The 22,963-nt window shown below is 40.4% G+C and overlaps 1 protein-coding gene and 1 pseudogene across 2 annotated transcripts in view; both read left to right on the top strand.

The window, feature by feature from the left end:
* LOC309807977 (uncharacterized protein) overlaps positions 1–22,963 on the top strand; it is a gene marked incomplete at its 5' end in the record, with an annotated part of 300,370 nt that overhangs the window by 30,187 nt on the left and 247,220 nt on the right. The window contains 2 exons of the mRNA XM_082627987.1: positions 20,201–20,285; positions 21,297–21,361. Of these exons, the coding sequence (XP_082484113.1) occupies positions 20,201–20,285; positions 21,297–21,361 (150 nt within the window). The remainder of the gene's footprint in view (positions 1–20,200; positions 20,286–21,296; positions 21,362–22,963) is intronic.
* On the top strand, positions 9,023–13,004 carry LOC309807979 (3-hydroxyisobutyrate dehydrogenase, mitochondrial-like; annotated as a pseudogene). Its single transcript has 2 exons — positions 9,023–9,034; positions 11,856–13,004. The product of its transcript is annotated as a 3-hydroxyisobutyrate dehydrogenase, mitochondrial-like (transcript).

Genomic DNA, 22,963 nt, shown 5'->3' on the forward strand with positions numbered 1-22,963 from the left:
GAGAGGCCACAACAGTGAGAGGCCCGCGTATCGAAAAAAAAAAAAGGTCCAGTTCAAAGTCTGCCATAATTTGTTATTATATATGTAATTTTTGAATGTAATATACAGTTATATATGTATATAACATCAACAAGAAAGTGACCCACTTTAGAGTCAAGAAAATATATAGGTGAAGTGTAAAAGGGTTGGAATAGATATACCACAACAGTAACAACAAAACAAAACAAGACAACAACAACAAAACTGGAGTGGCTAAGAAAATATCAGAAAAAAATATTTTAAGTTGAAAATTTTTACTAGAGACAAAGATATTTTAAAATGATAAAAGGATTATACCATCTAGAATGTATAATAATTATAAACTTATATGCACCTAACAACAGAACTTCCAAATACAATGAAGCAAAATCGACACAACGGAAAAGAGAAACCGACAGTTCTACAATAATAATTGGATACTTTAATACCTTTCTTTCAATAGCAGAACAGACAGAAAATCAACAAGAAAATTAAAAAAACTTGCACAACATTATCAATCAACTAGACCTAACAGCCATCTATAAAACATTGCACCCAACAGCATCAGAATATACATTCTTTTCAAATGCACATGATATACTATATGCTAGGCCATAAAACAAATTTCAGTACATTTTAAAGGATATAAACTATACAAAGAGTGCTCTCAGATGACAACAGAATGCAATAAGAAATCGTTAACAGAAAGAAATTTGTTGAAAATCACAAATGGAAATTATACAGTATATTCCTAAATAATTCATGGGTCAAGTAAGAACTCATAAGGGGAATTAGAAATACTTTGAGATGAATTAAAATGAAAGTATAACATATTACTACTTGATTGGTCGCACATAGTCTTTTGAAAAGCAGAGGGGTTAGACAAAGAGATCTAAATTAATTAAAAAATCATTTATTATTCTGGGAATAAAAAGAACTGGGCTTAGTCTCAGTTTTGCCTTTCTTTATCTTTGTGTCTGTTGATCATCTTGGAATAGTCATTACATAGTCAGAATACAGTTGCCATCTCAGGAATCAAATACTGTTATCTCTAGGGCTACCATAACAAGATACCACAAACTTGTTAGCTTAAAAGAACAGAAATTTATTTTATCACAGCTCTAGAGTCCAGAAGATCAAACTCAGAGTGTTGAGAGGGCCATGTTCTTTCTGACACCTCAAGGGGAGGATGCTTCTTTGTCTTAACCAGATTCTGGTGGTGGCCATCAATCACTGGTGTTGGCATTTTTTGATTTGCAGCTGCATCACTCTGGTCTCTTCCACTGTTGTCACATGGAATTGTCTCTGTGTGTTTCTGTCTCTGGAAACAATTGAAATAGAAATTTCTATTTTAAAAAAACAAACTGTTGATTACTATGCTCTATTTAGATAGTTCCTCTAACCCACCCACCTCCATTTCCCCATATGTATTTGAGAAGGAAAGAGGAACTCCTGTGAGCTATCATTTTGGAAAAAATCAATGATACAGTGTTTTACTAGAGATGCCTCTTATCTAAAATATTTGAATTAAATATAAAATCTGGGGAAATTATCACCCAGTTTCCCTCTTCTAGAGGCATGATCTAAATGATAGGCAGCAGAATATTTTATAGCCATGAGGTTTGCTGACATTATTGATTTGATCCAGAATCTGTATTTTCTCTCTAAAGAAAACAGTATTCTCTCTTTCCTTTCTTTAATTTATAATGTTGATGTCTTAAGATTATTGTCAGAGAGGATGCTTGTAGTTCAAATGATTTGGCTGTATTTCACCAGTATTATTACAAGCTAGTCAAACAATGGCTGGGCTCCAGTATAGACCTCGGTCCCTTTGTTCCACTGGGATACGGATGTGAAAGCCACTGTTTCCTTATATTCCAAAGACCAAATAAATAAAACAAATAAATAAACAAAAAAACAAGTAAATGAAACTATCTTAAAACCAACTCTCTTTTCTTCCTCATCCATGTTAATTCTCTTCTACCTAAAATTATTTCCTGGAAGTGATTTTTATGTTTCTTAGAGCCTCTTTATGTATATATGCACACTAATGCATATAAAACTGTTCCTTGTAGATCTTTTACTTTTTCCATTTGAAGAATTATTTTCACATGTCATATAGAGTTTATCCATTGTCCTAGATATGCATTTTTCCTGTGTATTTGAGCATCATAGGAAGATAAATTCTACTCTTGAAAATGTTAACTGGTGACTGAGACACAGAAAGCTATTCTTCTTACCATTTTTCAATAGTGAGTAGTAGATTCTGTAGGGGTGGAATTTTAAGATGTAAGTATACTGTTTTTCTACACTCCAATTACGTTCCCCTTATCATAGAATATTGACCAGTGAAGTGTGCTGCTGACTTTTCAGAATCCATGTACATACAATCCATTAAGTTATTAGATATAACGTTGGTCAGAAAAGCATACTGTGAAATGTTGCTTTTATTTAAACTCCCACTATTTTCACTCCATGGTTTCAAGATTTGACTTCTTTATTGCCCTCTGGTAGTGGGCTCTGTGAACTGCATATTTACGGGTCTGGAGCACATATCTTCCCGGAGGTATTCAACTCCTCAGGTACAAGCTAAAGAGTAGATGATAAGAAGCATTCATATTTATTAAAACTAATTAAGAATATCAGTAGCCTGACTGTTGTTTCTAAAAATATAAAATATTTATCCTTCTGTTGTCAAACAACCATATTTCATGAAAAGAAGTAAATCCTTTTTTGCTTGCAATGAAAGAACAATAATTGAAGGTATTCTTCATTTGGACCAAATACCTTCTCTGAAAATATAAGTTAAAATAGGAGTTGAACTTTGCAAAATATTCTTTAGTAAATAAAACTCCACATATAATTTCAAATTATCATTGAATTTTACCTTAAATTGAAATATCTATATTGACTTAAATGGTGTCCTCTGTAATTTCGGATGATTCCCTCCTTTATATCTTCTTCCTCTCTTCAACAAATAAAATACATATGAATGCCTAACATGAGGTAGGGTATTCTCTGTGAAATAATGATGTTGGTATACTTGATTTTGACTTAGCAGAGGGATTGAGCCTCTGTGTTGGTGAATTCTCCCCAGATGGTGCATGGGGAGAGGGTCAGGCATGTCTCTGTGCTCCTGAAGTTTTCTCTGTGAAACTGTCAACCTCCAATATCAGAAATAACTTCCTTCGTCAGAAGGGATTTTCAGACATTAAAAGTTTTCTCTTAAAGTGCAAGTATTTTTAAAATCTATAAAATATAGGGCATTATACATTTTCTTTAGTTACTACAAGCTGAATTTTAACTGAGAAGACTGGGGACTCCATGTATGTGTACACGCATGCATGCGTGCATGTTTGTGTGTTACACATGTGTGTGTGTGTGTAGGTCTACTGAGGATACAGAACGTATTCTGCACATGACAGAGCAGTGGTATATCAGAAGGGAAAAGAGTATAAAGGACCAGCTTCACCTGCTTAATTTGTCCCCTGACCTGGTGTCTTCTTATTTTCCACAATCCTTTGCTGATCTGTATACTAAATACCCAGGGTTCCTGGGTACCCCCAGGTACCTCTGTAAGTTTTACAAGCCTATCAATATCCCATGTACAGTGGATGGAACCTGGACTTTTTGCCCATATAGTTTTCCTTTCCCTCAGAGTTTTTGTCTGAGCTATGTCATGGGGTAGGTAGTGTTGTGAAAATTTGTGCTCACTTGTTAAATAGAAACTACTCATTTAACTGTTTAAACAAATAAACAGTATCTTGAGTCAATTGCACGGCACCTCCAGTCTCCACAAAGCAGAGTTACTTTGGGACAGGAAGTTCTTTTAGTTTCCCCTTAAATCAAAATACAAAGTTATTGAGCAATTCTAGGACCAACGCTATAGTTGCAAACTTGGGAAGAGATCACAGGATTCTGTAATTGTTTGCTTACCCCCTTACTGGGACAGCAAATAGCTCAATAGTTCTTTTTTTTTTTTTTTTTTGCAGTATGCGGGCCCCTCCCGTTGCGGAGCACAGGCTCCAGACATGCAGGCCCAGCAGCAACGGCTCACTGGCCCAGCCACTCCGTGGCATGCGGGATCCTCCCGGACCGGGGCACGAACCCGCGTTCCCTGCATAGGCAGGCGGACTCTCAACCACTGCGCCACCAGGGAAGCCCAGCTCAGTAGTTCTTATACTGAAGTCAAAAGGAAGAATAATACCGGAACAAAGTCTGCATTTAAAGTCTGTGTCTTATTTTTATTTTCTCTTGGCACATAGTAGGTAACCGTTAAATGTTCTCTTGATAAATATTAAAAACACACAAGATACTTCCTATACTAGGGGTCATAAAATTTCAACTTTTCTTTTGGTGTAGGGGTTGAGGATGAAAAGTTTGGAAACTTCTGATCCATGTTAATGTGCCTGCTTTGAGAAGTGCAGGGCGCAGCTTTTAGATGGAAAAGGTTGCCAAGAGGACCAGAAGTAGAATAAAGGCATTTATGTAATTCTTCCTTATAATTTCATTTATTGGTTTTCAGCATCTAACTTTGAAAAGTTGCCTGAGGCTGCCTAGGGTCTGCAATAAGGATCACAGCTGTGCTGTCCTACCCCCTCCCCACACGTGGGAACAGAGCCTCCCCAGCAGTGCTCATAGAGCCCCATGGCTTTCCGCCCACCTCGGTACTGCTCAAGGCAGTGGCTTTTTTCTACCAGCCTTACCCTTCTCCATGTGAATCTTTTTCTTCTTTCCAGTTTTATTGAGATGTAATTGACATGTAACACTGTATAAGGTGTACAACATCATAATTTGATACATGTATATATTGCAAAATGATTACCACAATAAGGTTAGTTAACACATCCATGACCTTACACAATTAATTACCTTTTGTGTGTGTGTGTGTGTGTGTGATGAGAACATGTAAGATCTACTATCTCAGAAACTTTTGAGTATGCAATAGAGTGAGGTTAGCTATAGTCACCATGCTGTACATCAGACTCCCAGGATTTATTCATCTTACAACTGGAAGGTTATACCCTTTGACCAACAACTCCCCATTTCCTCCACTCCCCAGCCCTTGACGGCCACCATTCTACTCGGTTTCTGTGAGAGCAGCGTTTTTAGATTACACGTAAAAGTGAGATTATGCAGTGTTTGTCTTTCTCTCTCTGACGTATTTCACTTAGCATGATTCCCTCAAGGTTCATCCAAGTTGTTGCAAGTGGCAAGATTCCCTTATTTTTTAAGGCTGAATAACATTCCATTCTACATATGTGCCATATTTTCTTTATTCATTTGTCTGTCAATGGACACTATAGAAACAGAAACTCACTCAGTTCCTACAAGTGTCCAAGGTAACAATAGACAAAATATGGATGTTGGTGGGTGTAAATCCAGGCAGTAGGTTAGACTACATCCCACAGGCAGGAAGGCCACTATTTTAGGAGGAGCTGCTTTGAATATGAATCAAATAATAATTGATTTATATATCACCAGTTCAGAACTAACTCATCTGTTTTAGACACCTCACCATAGATATGAAATGAGAATGAGTGGAAAAAGAGGCTTCTGAAGGCAAACAGTCATAAAACCCATTATTATTCTGTAAAAAGGAAACTATACAGTCTTAGCTTTAGAACCTCAAATCAAACAAAGACATGTAGCAGCCTCAGTAGGATATAATCACAACAGAAAAAATACAAGCAGAAGGCAGAGGAAAAAGAAGTGCCATTTGGTATGGGAATAACTAGCTCTGTATGTCTCAAAAGCCTCCTATAAACATGTCTGGGTGTCAATATAGTGTAATAATTAATATCCATAAACCCTGAGTCTTAAGAAAAAAGAACTGTATCTTTTGCTTTCTTTTAGAAAGGGACAGAAAGGTAACTATATTTGCTTTAATAAATACAGAGATTTAGTGCACTTAAATATTTGATCAAATAATTAAAAAAATGTTTCTTACAGCATACATCATTTTCTTTTTTTTTTTTTTTTTTTTTTTTTTGGCGGTACGCGGGCCTCTCACTGTTGTGGCCTCTCCCGTTGCGGAGCACAGGCTCCGGACACGCAGGCTCAGCGGCCATGGCTCACGGGCCCAGCCGCTCCGCGGCATGTGGGATCTTCCCGGACCGGGGCACGAACCCGCGTCCTCTGCATCGGCAGGCGGACTCTCAACCACTGCGCCACCAGGGAAGCCCCATCATTTTCTGATGAAACGGGTAAAATAAGGTTCTAGGGTGTGAGGCAGGCATGAGGTATTATACACATTTTCTTTTCTGTCCTTTTGTAGCTGAATATCCTTTTCCAGGCCTAAAGAAGTAGTAAAATTATGCACCTAAGATTGAATAAAAGGTTTCATAGACATATTTTACATATATGCCATTAGATTTCCACAGAGTTATTTCAGGCTGCTGACAGGCTGCTTGCTTGAGCTGAGACCCCTCTAAACAAAGCCCAGGAAGAAACTAACAACTGTGAAAGCCAACTTATTTCTTCTGTGAGTAACTTGGCTGCAGAGCAGACTAATTACCCCTTTAACCACACTGTTTGAACTCATTGTACTTATCTGGGAATCACTATTCTGAAAGTAGAGAAGGGGACTAGGGAAGTTAAAAGAGACAAAAGGTGTAAATATGGTCTCTTTGCAGAATCTCAAAGGTCAGGCAACAGGCTTATTTCTGATGGTTTTAAAAAGAGAAGCTGAGCTGTGGTTTAAAGGTCCACTTTGGAATTCAAATTCTACCTCAGGTGCAGCCTGAATGCTAGTCTCCACCTGGAGTGAATCACTGAAGGATCATTTCTCAGCACATAGTCAGTGTTTGTTAAACTTTCATATTATTTTATCCCAGTGAATAATACTGATGAGGGATTTTGAAACTATTAAATTCCGCCAAAGGACTTGATTTTGTAATGATACCAAACCTTGGAAAATAAAGGAAGTAGAGATTGGTGAATCCTTGACAAATTATTAGAGGTATAACTGATTGTTTCATAAGGAAAGATAGGGAATGGATCATTTAGGAACCTGAATGAATACTTTGAATCTCATCTATTTCTGTTAAAACTACAGGTTAGTTGAGCTCAAAAATTGTAGGTATAAAAATTGTGTTTTTTGGTAATAAAATTTGTTTTAACCCTTCTCTCAATTATGCATTTAAATGTTGACCAATTCACAAGTAACTGTTTACAGTCAATGGATTGGCAAGTGGCTTTGGGGTCATTCATTTTATAGCCTGGGATTTCCAGTGTGATCTTTATCTTCCCATGTATACTCTATTTCATACATTTTATTAGCAGCAGTAGTAGAAATGGTAGCAGCAGTATCATTATTATTTAGTTAGAGTAGAATTGTTTCTGTAACTTCTCACGGTCAGACGTATACTAAGCAACACACATTTTGAAAGCACTGGTGTTGGAGTAAATTCGATGTTGATGAGACTAGTCACTGCCCTTAAAGGAGCTTGTCTTCTAGTTGGAAAGATGTGACATATACAATAATCTGAGGCAGTAAGTAAATACATGGGTCTGAGGGCAGAAGATCCTGAAGGAAGCAAGCTGCAAAGAACTCATTTTGAATCCTGGCATTAATATTGGCAGATCTCCTCACACCTTTTTAGGACAGTTATAGACAAAGCAAGTAGGACTGGAGAATACACTACAATGGCCAAAATAAGATTTAATGTCATTTCAGCCTAGGGGATTCTTTCTAGGCTTTGAGCATATGATAATTTAAATGCCACCTAAATAGTAAATTTACTTTAATGCTGACAATGTAGAAAAGATATTTTGCTGCAAAAGTATACACAGTAGTAACAAGTGGATTTTGGAAGGAACTAATATTTTGCCTTATACTGATACTACACTATTGCCCTAGACCTAGCAGCAGCCTTTACTCTTTGTTGTTTTCTTCTAAGACTAAAGAGTTTCTTTATTGTCTTCCACCAACAGATCTCAGAGCAATCTGAGTGCACTGGCCAGTTGGGACACAATTATCATTAGAATTCTTGGCTAGAGAAGAAAGCTCCTAATTTAAGAATGGCTTTTTGCCTTCTGAGAGCTCAGAAGAGCAAATTGCAAGCCATCTACATTTATAAAACATGTTTTAGTATGGAAAATTTCAAACATCTACAGAAGTAAAAAGAAAGAAGTAGAAACTTTCATCAATTGTTCTCATCAAATGTCAATTTCAGGCCAATACATTTTCTCTACACCCTCTCTGAATACTACCGCCATAATCCCCAGCAATTTTAAAGCAAATCCCAGATTTCTTTTTCTCAGTGAAAATGTCAGTATACATATTTCTAAAATGCAAGAACTGCCCTTTTTAAGCTCAACTATGTCATTATCACACATCCGCAAATAATAATAATTCCTTAATATCAACAAATAGCCAGTCAGTTCATGTTTCCTTGATTGTCCTATAAACGTATTTTTATTTTAATAACCATTATTTATTTGATTGCTGATCCAAACACAATTTCTTTTAAAGTATAGGTTTAAAAGAACTCAATTTGCTCATTTTTCTTGCAAGTATTTGTCATTGAATTCAAAGCATTCATCCAGTAGGGTTCCCAACTGTCTGGATTATGCTGATTGCATCCCCTTTATGCTTATATATTTATCATGCTCCTTTGGCCCATGTATTTACTGTCAGTTGGTAGATAGATCTAGAGCACTGACATAATTCAGGTGTGGTTTTTTGTCAAGTTTACTTCATAGATAATATTGATGAATTGCAAAAGGAACTATAAAGTGTCTGTCTTACTGTGATGTTGCAGCCATTAATGATCAATGTCTAGATCCATTAATTTCTTAAGGGTACCAAATGGTGATATTCTACTAATTAGATTATTATTCATTTACTAGCTAGAAGATTATTTCATCAACTACTTGGTTGCCCTGAGTTACAGTTTAATTAGGAAAGGAAGAATAAATGTTTCTTTTATTTTATTTACCAGTTTTACAAAAAACGAAAGAACAGGAGAGAGAAAGGTTGACTGCAAAGTAGCTTCCAAAGATGACTAATGAGGTATTTTCTTTCTTTGTTGTTGTTTTCAGTGAGGTTGTTATAAATATTGATGCAGAGATTGTCCCCTCTTAGGTTCACGGATCCTGTTCAAGTTGGCTCCTGAGTTCTTTCCACACAACCACAGTAGTCTGAAGTCTTCCCAGCTCTCTTGTACGACAAGGTGTAACAGGAACATCTAATTCGTTTCTTATGCTGGATTTGAAATCAGCTATTTCTCCAAGGAGGCATTATCCACTGTGTTTATTCAAACTTGTGTTCCTTCTAGTTTAACCTTCTCTCGAGACATGTTTTTTTTTAAACAAATTACTTACTGAATTTTTTCACCTTTTCAAATCTTGCTATTCTCCAATCACTTCATTTCTGATTTTTTCTAATTTCTTTTATGTTTTTCTTAAAACCAGTTTCTATTCCTTTTAAAATTTCTTTTACTTTTTCCGCAATATCAGGCAATAAATTTCATTTGTTCTGTGGACGTGTCTTTCTGTCACGTTTTCAGGATTTGCTGGAACTTTCTTTTCACCCTTCTTTTTTCTTTTTTTTCTCACTGATTTTCTACAGGATGTGATTGGAATACTCTTCTGTCACTCATTTTTAAATGAAATAAGTTTCCACTTTAGGAGGGAATCATAGATCAGAATATAATTTCTAGCTTCAGAACTCCAGGGCTCACTATCTTCTATTATTTTCACAACATAATTTTTAAAAATGACCTTAAAATTTCTCAAATCTTCCTCCTCGGCCCTCCTCTGCCCATTTACCCAGGGCTCCTCTTTCTTGTCCTTGTTGAGTATGGGGATTTGTTCTGGAATGGTGCTTTGGTTTGATAGGTGTCAAGGTTTCACAGACCCCAGAACACTTGGCATCCTCAGAACATTTCAAAGTTCTTGCACTCAGCTGCAAAGTGGAGCCTGCAACGTTCACTCCCGGTTTCTGTCGCTGTTCTCAGTGAGTTTTTCAATCTCAGTGAGTTCTTGAACCATAGTAACCTTTGGCTCTCCTGAAAGAGAGAGAGAGTCCTTCCCTTGTCTTCCTCCCACACACCTTGGGATACACATATGTAGGTCTTTTTCCTGTTGTTGATTTGTTCCTACCTGGCTGTATGTTGCAGTTAATGTGGACACCTTGTTGTAGATGTTGTCTGTGGGTTTTTGATCTTGCTATTCTAGATGCTTTTCTTTCTTCTTTGTGGGGGTGGGGGCTTGTGTATTTAGGGGAGGGGTGGCATATTCAGGGATAAAAATCTTCTCTGTAGCCACCATCATTTCCCCAGAATCCTCTGCCATTAATATTTAAAAGAAAATCATAGGAATCATTATCCGGATCCTTAGGATAATCATTACATTGTATCTGTCTTTTTTCCAGGCTTCAAGCTGCCTGTGGCTCCCCACGTTAGTATACTGACATGACTGGGCAATGCCTAATTTGACAGGTTCTTTCTGTACTACCTTACTCCTAATCATGACAGCCTTGTACGCTATACGTAGTCTTCTTTACTGATAGGGAATTTAGAAAATACAGGAAGCCATGGGTTTAATAGCTGAAAGTGGAATTAATGTATTATTTTTCTCAGGTAAAATATCATAAGACTCCTTAGGCCCAAGTTGTAAAATGAAATCGCAAATTTCCTGGAATCATTTTGCAAACGTGAATGCCCACATAAAGTACACTAGGACTTGAATCCAAGGAATAACACATTTTTAGAGCCTCCAGATTTATAAACTTAGTACAATTCTGCATTACTTCTTAAGGCAAGTGAAGAAAATAATTTTGTGATCAAATAAATATTGATTTTATTAACATAGTTATTTTAAAAGTTTATAAAGCTTTTAAAAAATGTTAAGGCTCTGTCAGCGTCATCAGTTGTTATTTCTTTTCTAGAATCTTGGATAAAGGAACAGTCGTTTGAGGGGAAACATGGTATAAAATGGGAAGATAATCTAACAGTGAAGATAGTTATATCTCTTCCTGTGTGATGAACTACTCCTAAGCTTGGTGGTTTAAAACAGCAGGCACTTTATCTCCTCACAATTTGTGAATCAGCAGAATGGGCTGGGATCCCCTGGGTGGATCTGTCTTGCTTTCACCTGAGGTGACTACTGAGGCTGCCATCATCTGGTTGCTGGACTGGGGCTGGTTGCTTTCACATGTCTGGCCATTGATGCTGGCTGTGGCCTGGGCCTATTCTCCACTAGGTTAGCCAGGCTTCCTAACATGTCAGGTTTCCATGAGGACAAGCCCTAAAGCACGAGTACTCTCCAAGCTTCAGCTCTTGATATGCCATTGGGCCAAAGCAAGTCAGGTGACCAAACCCAGGTCAAGGTGGAACAAAACTACACAGGGTGAGAAAACGGGGGGGAGGGGCATTTTCACTGGGGGTCAGTAGTCTAACAAACTGCTGCAATAACTATATAAAGAAAAGCCCCCCGGAGGACAACTGGCAAAAAATAAATGTGTGCGGGGTGGGGTGGGGGTTTGGCATGCGGGGGCAAAGGCAGTAAACAGGGACTACCAAAATCTGAAGATTCTGGAATTTTTGGAAAATCCACTGGGATTAAAGGAGTTACACAACCATGTTCTGACACCAGAAGAAAGGTCCCAGTTGAGCATCAGGGAAGTCTAGCGCTCTTCCTCCATCGCATCAATTTCCACATTTCTTTGACTCAGCATATTTGTAGAATGAATCATGACTTTCTATACATTTTTAGTTCAGTTTTTCAAAGAAATAGTGACCTCGCTTCTATCTGCTGTGCCACAAAAATGCCGTCGAAAAAAATTCCTTCTGTTAAATCGCTCACTAGGTGAAATTGTATGTGTAACCTAGTACCAAAGAGGTATTAAGAATCGCCACAGCCGAGCCGGCCCTCCGCACCACACACCCTATAGCAGCCAGTGGGTGAGCCGGGAGTCGAGGAGGTCACCGTGGGAAGGAGGGGCGCGGGCAACGTGTCAGCCTCCTTCCGTCTCCGTGGAGCCACCTCCTGCCTCTGGTACAGGGAGTCGTCCACAGCAGCCGTCGGTGGCCAGCCTTGCAGCGCTGTGTTCTAGGTCAGTAGCTTCCAAGACTCCAGTTGGATTCATTGGAGTAGGCAACGTGGGGAATCCAATGGCAAAAGAGCTCTTGAAACATGGCTAGCCACTCACTATTGCTGATGTGTTCCCTGATGCATGCAAAGAGCTGCTAGATGCAAGTGGACCCGGTAGTGTCTTCTGCAGCGGATGTAGCCGAAAAAGGTGACAGAATTATTACAGTGCATCAATGCGCTAGAAGCTTATACTGAAGCAAATGGAATTCAAAAAAAAGTGAAGAAAGACTATTAATAGATTCCAGTACTGTTGACCCTATGGTTTTGAGAGAATTGGCCAAAGAAGTTGAGAAAATGGGAGCAGTTTTCTCGGATGCCCCTGTTTCTGGTGGTGTGGGAACAGCTCGGTCTGGCAAGCTCACATTTAGGATGGGAGGGGTTGAGCTGCTGTGGTGCAGGGGCTCCCATGTGGTGCATTGTAGAGCTGTTGGGACTGGCCAGGCTTTGTAGATCTGCAAACACTTGCTGTTAGGTATTAGTAGGATTGGAACTGCTGAAGCTATGAATCTGGGACTCAGGTTAGGGCTTGACCCAAAACTCTTGGCTAAAATCCTAAATACGAGCTTAGGACGATGTTGGTCAAGTGACACTTAAAATCCTGTACCTGGGGTGATGGATGGAGTTCACCTGGCTAATTACTATCAGGGTGGATTTGGAGCAACACTCATGGCTAAGGATCTGGGATTAGCATGAGGCTCTGCTACCAGCACGAAGAGCCCAATCCTTCTGGGCAGTCAAGCCCATCAGATCTGCAGGGATGTTGTGCGTGAAGGGCTACTCTAAAAAAGACTTCTCATTCGTGGTCCAGTTTTTGCAAGAGGAGGAGACATTCTGAGTTTGCCCTCTGGCTGTGAACACTGAAACATTGAAACCAAACTGTGTCTTGGAGCCCCTTATGGCTCACTCCACAGGAAAATGGGCTTAATCAAGGTCAACTGTCTGCTTTTGAGTGTCTAGGTCAGGGGTCCCCAACCCCTTGGCCTCGGACGGGTACCAGTCCACAGCCTCTTAGGAACTGGTCTGCACAGCAGGAGGTGAGTCGCAAGCAAGCCAGCTATAAGCTTCATCTGCCGCTCCCTATGGCTCACATTACCGCCTGAACCCCACACACCCCGCCTCCCCTCCCTGGAAAAATTTGCTTCCAGGAAACCGGTCCCTGGTTCCAAAAAGGTTAGGGACCTCTGGTCTAGGTCACAATAGATCCTGGGATTTGTCACCCATTTTAAACTGCTTATTCTTTTTATCTATTTAACAAACATCATCTGTAATTTTTTTTTCTGCAAGCCACTGATGGTAACTGCTAGCTAGCTAGCTGATTGGCCTTTTTCAAAAGTTTGATTCCTGAGCATCTTCAGCTAAAACGCTGCCTACTTCACTCAGGATATTATTTACTCCACTTTACAAATAAAACTAAAATTGTTTTCAACAGGATAAAATCTATCCTCGAGGAAAGAAAAGAAACTGGTGTGAGAAAAGGTATTAGAGAAAGGGGAAGTATAGTGAATTACTACCTGTGTGCCTCAGAAAATTTGTCCTGTTATCCCAGTGGTGATATTCTTGCATTGAGATTACTGGTTTATTTTCTAGGAGTTGTTAAAGCAAGAGAACTCCTTGCTGCACGTTATGTAATTTGGACTCTTACAATTATCTTGGTGTGCCCCTCTTGTAACAACTTCCCATACTCAGCAAACTGTTTTTTTCATATTTTTGCTTCCTTGTACATTTTTACTGCATATTTTTTACTTCAAAAGAATGACATCTTTAGAACTGTTTCAGAGCCAGCGATGATATGTGCTTTAGATAATTATTACACTATGCTAAATATAACCATATTCTTTTGAATTGAAATAAATTTCTATGCTGATAAAAAAAGAGAGGCACATTTCATTAATGTTTAAATAGTATCCTTCCTCCTCTAAAACTTAAAATAGGATTCAGTCTGATTCCTAAAGGGTTATTTTCTTCAACAACAAGAGCTGACTTAGGCCAGTTCTTGGCAGTGGAATCTGAGCGTAGAGGTCTCTGTCTCACTGCCCTTTGATTCTCACTCACGGTATCCTGGGTGAATGTAATGGATGGGCGTGCCCTTATGACTTAGCCCACTGCTACTGCTCCTGATGAGGGTTAGTGGTGTGGGCCACTTTAAATCTTGCCCAGCAAAGTGCTGACATCTGGGGTTTCCTATCAAGTTTACCAGATATTCCACAGTAATTTCATAATTTACACAACATAAAAACACTGATCTTGAGCTTAGGAAAGCATTTCATTTAAACAGATACAGAACACTACTCTACAAAATGGTTTAAAATTTGTGAGCAATTACATTAAATAAACTCTAATATAAATTAATCTAATACAAGTAAAGTAATAGTTGCAAAGCTACTGGTCGCTTCAGAAGCGGTGGCTACGGATAACTTCAAAGTTGTTTCCTCAGTGCGTTAAGAGGCGAAACTATTTGCTGTCAACTTCTTCTTGGGGAAGCTTTTTTCCTTAGTTTGATGCTGATTCGCGTTATGAATGTATAGGAACCATTACTGGTTCTTCCTTTCCATATTCAGTGCACCATTATACTTCTATCCTCTTAAGATCTGGGTATCTGTTACTGCTACTGTTGGCTGGAGCCTGGCAGGAGGAAAGCTATCAAGAAAAAAGGTCAACAAGTGTTCAAGAGTTTTAGCATACTACTGAGACTTTTTATCTACCATAATCATAAGAAATAATAATTAAAATTACAGCCTGGTCAGTGAGACCTTGAGTAAATTGTGGAAGCATCCATGTTTCCTACAGTTTCAGGGAATGGATATTTCCTGTTATTAACTCTATATCCTCTTCAACTGGAACAGAGAGACCTTTCTCTGTTGAAGCAGTTTTGTCTTTTTCCTGGGCATTTTCAGTTTTCTCTTATGAGAGACTTGTAAAGCTTACATACACAGACTTACACATACATGTATAAAGCAAAGAAGGGATAGAGTAGTCTTGAGAGGACACTGTTTTGTAGCAGGCACACAAGACAGAGGTAATACTCCCTGATTGCATTTGCCTCCCTAGCCCCATCTCCTTTGTGGAAAGCATCAGCATTCTGAGTGGTCTCTGCACCCCACTAACTGGACGGAACACTGCATTGGCATTCTTAGGGAGCACTGATGGTCCCTCCGGAAACTGGTTAGAGCTTGTGCAGCCACAGTGCACAGGAAAGAATCAAATATACTTCATATAACATGCTTACTCTGCTTTGCTTAATTAGCACTTACTCCCTGTAAAAGGCTGATTTCTGCTTTGACAGGGAGTAATCGAACTCTGTATTCACCCAAACCATAAAATTAAAGTTAACATACCTCAGCTTTTCATCCTACTGGAAGAAATGTATGAAATCTAAAGTTATTTTTTAATTGCTGCTGTTTAGAATGCCTGAGGCCCATTTGCTGAACTTGTTAAAGAGCAGTGTTAATGAGGGTATTTTTCGTTTCTTTCTTTTCCGACCACAGCATGAATTCTCAGCCCAAAGTGTGCCCTGTTTCCCACAATAGAGACGGGGAAAAGTGAGAGTCTCTCACCACAAAGCATGAGACAACTACAAATACTTTTCTCCCAGAGTTAACATTGATGACAGTCTTTGTGGAAAAGGACTTCCTCTTTTTGCGGGAATACAGTAGAAATGCAAGTCATATTCTCCATAATTTCACTACTGGAAAAATAATTTCATAGTCCATATATATATATGTGTGTATATATATATATATATATATATATATATATATATACACACACACACATATATATATATATTTTTTTTTTTTTTTTTTTTTTGCGGTACGCGTGCCTGTCACTGCTGTGGCACTTCCTGTTGCAGAGCACAGGCTCCGCACGCGCAGGCTCAGCGGCCCTGGCTCACGGGCCCAGCCGCTCCGTGGCATGTGGGATATTCCTGGACTGGGGCACGAACCCGTGTCCCCTGCATCGGCAGGCAGACTCTCAACCACTGCGTCACCAGGGCAGCCCCATAGTCCATATTTTTTATTGGTCTTCTTAAAAACATATACAGTGTTTACAATAAGGAGTAAAAGAGAAGATTTTCAATGCGATATTTCAAGGAGCATTTTGTAAAGGCGGGATCCAGTCCCAACTTTGGAAAATTAACACACACCTATGAGATCAAAGAGTCACCTGCAAAAAATTTGATTATGTTTTTCTTTCATACTAGTTTCCTAAAGGTGCATTGTTACTTCTTGGTAATGTAATAGTCAGAAATGACTATATGGTGGCCATTTGAGGAAGAAGTAGCTCTTACATAAGTGTCTAGTGACCTTATCTCTTTTGATACAATACCTCTTGGTTTCAGAGGCTTGCACAGATTTCCTCTAAATGAATAAACTTAGTAAGATGTTTCTAACTATCAATTAATCTAAAAGTAGATTTAGAAATCTACTTCTGAAGCAGTTTTGTTAAGCAATTATTGGTCAGTTCTCTTTCTGATTGGTACTTCTTTCTGCAAAACAAATCCCTGTACTTAGAACAATGAATACCACCATCCCTGGCTCCTTGATTATTACACAGTGATGTTTCTTGAGAAAAAAGCTTACCCTTTTTTGGGGGAAACTTCAGTCCATGAAGTAAAACTTCATTAAAACTAGATCTGCTTCTAATGCCAGTGTGATGCAGATCAGTATCCCCTTTCTTTTGACTTTCCAGGCTGTGTGAAGAGAATGGTATGGTTTGGTTTAGGAAGGGTTGTAGCTTAAGAGGATTGCATTATGTTTCTGTGTCACTTTGGGGGGTTTTATTTCAATATTATATCCTGTTCTGTAAAAACACCATAGTCATTCTCTTACTTATTATTAAATAATTAAACGCTGCCCTTTGTTTACTTTCCCCTTGTGATCAGAAGACTCCTCTCCACTCTAGGCCTTGATCTGAGTTCCAATTCATCAGCTTGTAGTAGCTACACTTCTGGTTTCTTTTTTTTTTTTTTTTTTGCTGTACGCGGGCCTCTCACTGTTGAGGCCTCTCCCGTTGCGGAGCACAGGCTCTGGACGTGCAGGCTCAGCGGCCATGGCTCACGTGCCTTGCCGCTCCACGGCATGTGGGATCTTCCCGGACCGGGGCACGAACCCGTGTCCCCTGCACCGGCAGGTGGACTCTCAACCACTGCGCCACCAGGGAAGCCCTACACTTCTGGTTTCTGAAGTCAGACAGATATGGGTCCCATTTCTGTCTTCATCAGTTATAATTTATTCTCTGATATATGCATACCAGAGCTGGCAGTGACAAACATTTTGCTTCTCCTTACAGGGTTCTGTGCATTTTAATAGAGGATCACAATATTTTAAGTAGAGCTGGGATGGGGTGGAAAGAAAGAGCAGGAAAACATGCTTTTAGGAAGGTCTGAAATACAAATCACATGGAGGTAACTGCTTGAGAGAAAACCACCCCTACCTGAGTATTGTCAATAAAGTAGCACAGGGAGGCAAACGAATCAATTGTTCACTAAAAATGTTTTTCTTTAGAAGAATAAAATTCACAAGAAAGCCTCATTGCAAATAAAATATATTTGTTTTCCTAAAGGAAGATATTTGAAAAGTCGTAGTAAATACCTGCTTTGACCTTCTGTGTCCCTAGTGTTCTATCTCCACTAAGTTTTATGAACACTACATAGAGGAGGAGCCTGAGTCTCAAAGACCATAAGTAAGAGATGGATTCCAGAGCCTTTGCAAGGTCCATTATGCCCCATGACTTCCCATTGCTTGTGCTGTTCATCCAGATAGGTGCTTAGGATACCAGAATGAATACATCTCTTTCGAGAGGTTTTTAACAGACATTAGATACTAAACAAGTACAACACCTAACAAATAGAACAGAATGCTTTATTTAAAGCAGAAACAGAATAAATGCTCACCTAGTATCGTTTAAATCCCCTTTAAATTATTTTTTGAATGAACATGTTTATATTTGAGGGTATTTTCTTATTTTTTCCTAGTTCCCTTTACTTGCACCTCCTTTCTTTTTCTCTTTTCCCAACTGAAACATTTATGGTTTCAAAAGTAATTACTTCTTGAAGAAAGTTTTCGTGTATACTAAGTGCTACCTAATGGAAGCCATAAGCATAGAGTCTGCTAGCATTTAGAGTGGTATAATACATAGCCAGGTTGAATCAAGTGGGAGAGAAGGTTAATCATTCTTTTAAACTGGCAGTGTTGCCGGAGGTGGATTAATATGCTTTTTGAATCTCTTATGTGCTGTAGGTCTCCTTGATCACAATCACTAGGTTAATGGTTGAGGTTTTGAATTAGAGGTGTCTCCTGGGCTCAGCTGGGCCAAGTCCCTTCATCTCTCTGGCCATATTAGGTGATAGTTTTCTCATTTCAATACACGATCTATGTTAGAGGGAGTGTTGACTATACCAGACTTTCAACGTGGGCACCCAGAAAGTGGAAGAATCTCTCTATTGGTGATTAATCATAACTCTTTTCATTGTGAATATAGTCCTTCCCTTAGGTAAGGCAGGAACACCATGAAAAATAGAAAGTTCTTGGGTGTCTGTGGAAGCTGGAGTGCTCTCGACCTGTCAGCTCACTGGCAGAGCAGGCTTCGTCCGGACACTAGAGAACAAAATGTGAAATTGGCACCAGCCAGCCTCTCCATTGCACAGGATATCCCTATTTAAATTTGACAACCAGGATATTTTACAATTTGAAATTCTTGTCATCTGGTTTTCTTTAGTTTTTTCTTTGGGTTGAAAAGACTGAGAAGCTTGTTAAAAAATCTGGAATTCTGATGGTGAGGCTTAACCAGATGTATTGAGTCATCAATCAGCAAACATTGACCAACGCTTACCATTCCCCCAGTTACTATACTAAGGACCCAGACACGTCTCAGATAGTGGCCTTGCTCATTCACTGTATTTACAGTACTTTTTTCTAAATGTAACCAGAGCTCAGGTAAAGACAAGACATTGATTTGAGTCTGAAGTAAACAAAGCTGACTGGTCTGATCCCTTCAGTTTCCAGAATTATTTTGTTTCAGGTAGTAATTTTCCCAGACCAATAGAACAAAGTTCTATCGTCTATTTATTTAATATTTTATCACAATAGTCCTTGCCCCTTTGACCTCTAGTGAGGAAACTTGCATAAGAAACTGAAATATGCTTAGGTTCTATGGGTAAGTGCAGATAATGATATGAATGAAATTGAAAATGAAAGCCAAAGGTGGAAAAGGCAGTTCTGAATAGTTGAAGTAAGACAGAGGTATTTGAAAAATCAAGTAGAAAAGATACCATAAGGAATGGAGAGCTTTTGGAAGTTTTCTAATAGGTGAGGGGTTGGTACATCTTTTTTTTTTTTTTTTTTTCTTAATAACATGTCTGGCAGTTGTATGCCAGAGAAAGTTATAAGGGGGTTGACTATATGCATGAAGTCCAGTGAGAACACTGTTTCTGTAGGCCACTGACGATGTTCTGAGTGTACATTCTATAGTACTAGAAATTAAGTTAGGAAACAAAGGGTAATCTGATGTCATTTTAAATGAAATTTCACAAATGATTAGAGCTAAAAGGTGTCTTTTTTCACTCAGCCAACACGTTGAGCACGTACTGTGGGGCAAGCACTGTGCTTATGGGTAAGAGATAAAAGAAAAAATAAAGGCCAGAGGAACTCAAAAGAGAGTGTGAGAGTTGCATGAACAACTCATTACAATCGAATAGGGATAGGCTATTAAATAAATAGATCATAAAAATATAAATTTGTAAAACAGAACTTGGAGTCAGTAACCCTTCTAGGGGATATTAGAATGCCAACAATGAGGGGGTCTTGGAATTAGGTTTTGAACATCAGTAGGAATGTTCCACGTGGAGAGAAGGTCAGGGGCATACCAGGCAGAAGGAACATCCTGGACTTGAGAACCAACACAATATATTTAAGTGACTGTAAATAAGATTCTTTTTGACTAGAGCGTAGGGTATAAGTTGCCAAATGGTAGAAAATAGAGTATAAAAGTTAGGCTGGAATGAAAGTATAAAGTGTCATAATTCTTATGATGAAAGATAGGTGTTTTCTACAAAATGGGTTACTTATAAATATTTTAAAAATAGAGACCCCGAGAGAGGAGCGTGCCCGAGGAGCAGCTCCCGGACCGGAGCCTCGGGAGCGCGGGGCTGGTGAGCGAGTCCCCACGGGGTAGGTGTTGCGTCTGCAGGCCTGTAGTTGGTTGTGGAGCCTGCGGCCCTTGGAGAGCAGGGCTTGGGGTAGCCCGCCCCGGGCCCCGCGGTAGAGCCACCTGGAGGGTTTGACCGCTTCCCGGAGGTGGAGGGGCCGGGCTGGAGGACAGGGCTGGCTGCTCCGGATGGGGCTCCCCTGGGACTTGTGAGCTCCGGGTGTCCTGGTGGAGCAGGGTCCACAGGCTCGGCCGGGACGTGCCGCGTCTTCCCCTCCGTCCAACCCCGATCCTCCACCTCCTCCTCGTCCTCCCCCTCCTGTCGCCGTCTGGGCATCTTGCACGTGTGTCTCGAGGCGCGTCAGCACCTTGGTTGTCTAATGTAAGCGTCCACCGCCCCCCTGGGTTGTGCCCTGTGGAGTCGCCCAGTGTAATCGGTGCAGGACGAGTCTGCAGGGCTGCTGTCCTGCTGCCTCGGGTGAGGAAGGAAGCGATGGGGCCTGAGGAGGGAGATGACTTGTCCTAGATCCTCCCCGGGTGTGCACGTGGGGTCGCTCACAGGACTCCAAACTCCTAGGGCAGGCGTTCTGTCCACTTAAAGTCAGTTTTAATAAAAGATGTTTTTGAGCGTCACACTTAAGTTTGTAAAGTTTGTACAAATCATTGCAAGACTGAAACGCACCTGAGTGTGTCCCTTTATTCTGGGTATCCTGTGGATGTTCTGATCTAAGTTGTTAACAGACTGAGAAGAGGTAAACTATAAGCGTTTTTTAATTTCATATTTAATGATGGAGGTTTATTTTAATAGGATTCAATGTACACTCGCTACGGAAAAATAAAGTATCCCCTCAGGTACCACAGCCACGTGGGAGCTACAGACCTGAGGGTGGTTGCTCCCTCCTTATTCTCACAGGCCCTTCTGAAGGTGAAAGGACGGGTCTCCCACAGGTGTCTCTTGTGGAGCGCGGGGCGGGTGCTCGTGCACCCCGAGCCGCTTCAGTCGTAGCTTCACTGCCTGCGTTTTCCTTCTCCAGGTCCGCCTCCACTGTCACAGTCCTGCACGTTGTTCCAAGAGCAGCGGAAAATGAATCAGCCTCTGGTGAGTTTTGCTGTTTACGTATTTACCTGCTGCTGTTCTTTTGTGATAACACCTTGGGAGGCGAATAGTTCAAAAGTTAAAATGGGAAAGTAGGAGTAGGTAAAAGATGTGGTTAGACAAAGCGTAGAGGAGCAGGTCAGCACCAAGTGTTTCTGGCAAGTTCTACGTGTAGATCCCAGGATCCTCTTAGAGCCACAGTACAAGCCTCGTGTTCTTGACATTTGTGGCAAAACACCATCCCTTGCTCGACTTACATGGTCCTGCCAAAGCACTTTTGTTCTCGAGCGTTAAAAGGTTTCCTTGAGGATCCCGCTGTAGGCCGCGAGCCTTCCTGAGAGACAGCCCCTAACGTGTTGACATTGGTGCCTTCCTTGTGCTTCCTGTAAGCCGAGAGCGTGCTGTCCAGGGAGCACTCAGTGCATATAACTTGTCTGTTCAGTAGAACACCGTTGTCACATAGGTACATTGTTTCCAGTGCTCAGTCGAGGGATGCAATGAGGATCATCTGGAAGAACAGCCTTGTCACCCTTCCAGTAAATTTCCCTCTTTGTCTCTTACAATCTCAGAGGGTCGCGTTACACACCATGCAGTGAGGTCTCTGGCAAAGATTCTTGTTTCCCAGCTGAATTGTATCGTGCAGCCTGCGGTCTTGGTTCTGCCCCTCCATGGAACCTGATCCGGTTGAGGTGACCTGGCATCCAGCATACAAAGCAGTGGAGATTTGCCAGTCGTCACCTCAGACCACTGTCGCCTTGCCATCTGCAGAGTCTGCTCTGTTGGTTTCTGTGACAGATCTCTCCTTGCTGTCTTCCTGACTGATTCTTTCTTCCGCCCTCTTTGTGTGTTGTCTTTTCCCCCTTGGTTCATGACTCTTCAACCCGTCTGATCTCACCCTCTGGTGCTTTTCACCTCCAACTCTGTCAGTTCTCCCACCTGGACCAGATAGATGCCTCTGTCCAGCCACTTGCCAGCATCTCTATGGAGTTTGTCCAAAGGGCACCTCGGATTACTAGATCCAGTAGATCCAGAAATGGTTATTTACAGCTCCCCTGCCCCTTGCCTTGTCCTGTTGTCCCTGGCGACTCATCGTTGCATCATCCAGCCTGTCACCTGCCCAGAAAAATGAGTTCATTCTAAAGTCCTTCTCCATCCTCTGTTACCACGTTGTAGTGTGAGGCTTGTTAATGTCGTCTTCTAAATGGTTTTTATTCGTTCTCCTTCATCCCATACTTGCTACCATTAAAACAGCTTATCTGTTCATTTCTGTAGTTACAGAAACTTTTCTTCTGTGCCGCTCCGTCTTTCCTCCAGCAGCTCAATTGTATTCTCCACGCTGAGTATTTCTCCTAAAATATTAATCACAGCGTTTTGTCTGCATGTGGGAAGCACTTTAGAGGTTCCCTGGGTGACTGGACAAACGAGGTTGCCGTTCCGCGGAGCCATTAACCATCGAGCCCAGCACTGGGGGGAGGTCGTAGCTCGCCGATGATGCGTTTGGATGGATCTGTGGGGTAAAATCCTGATCGGAGAGGCTTAGGAGAGAGGAGTGGGAGAACTGGGTTTGTTCTGGTCCCAACTTTTTCAAGACATTTTGCTGTGACG

Source organism: Mesoplodon mirus (genome assembly GCF_964341445.2).
Source record: "Mesoplodon mirus genome assembly, chromosome: 7".
Lineage (NCBI taxonomy): Eukaryota > Metazoa > Chordata > Mammalia > Artiodactyla > Ziphiidae > Mesoplodon > Mesoplodon mirus.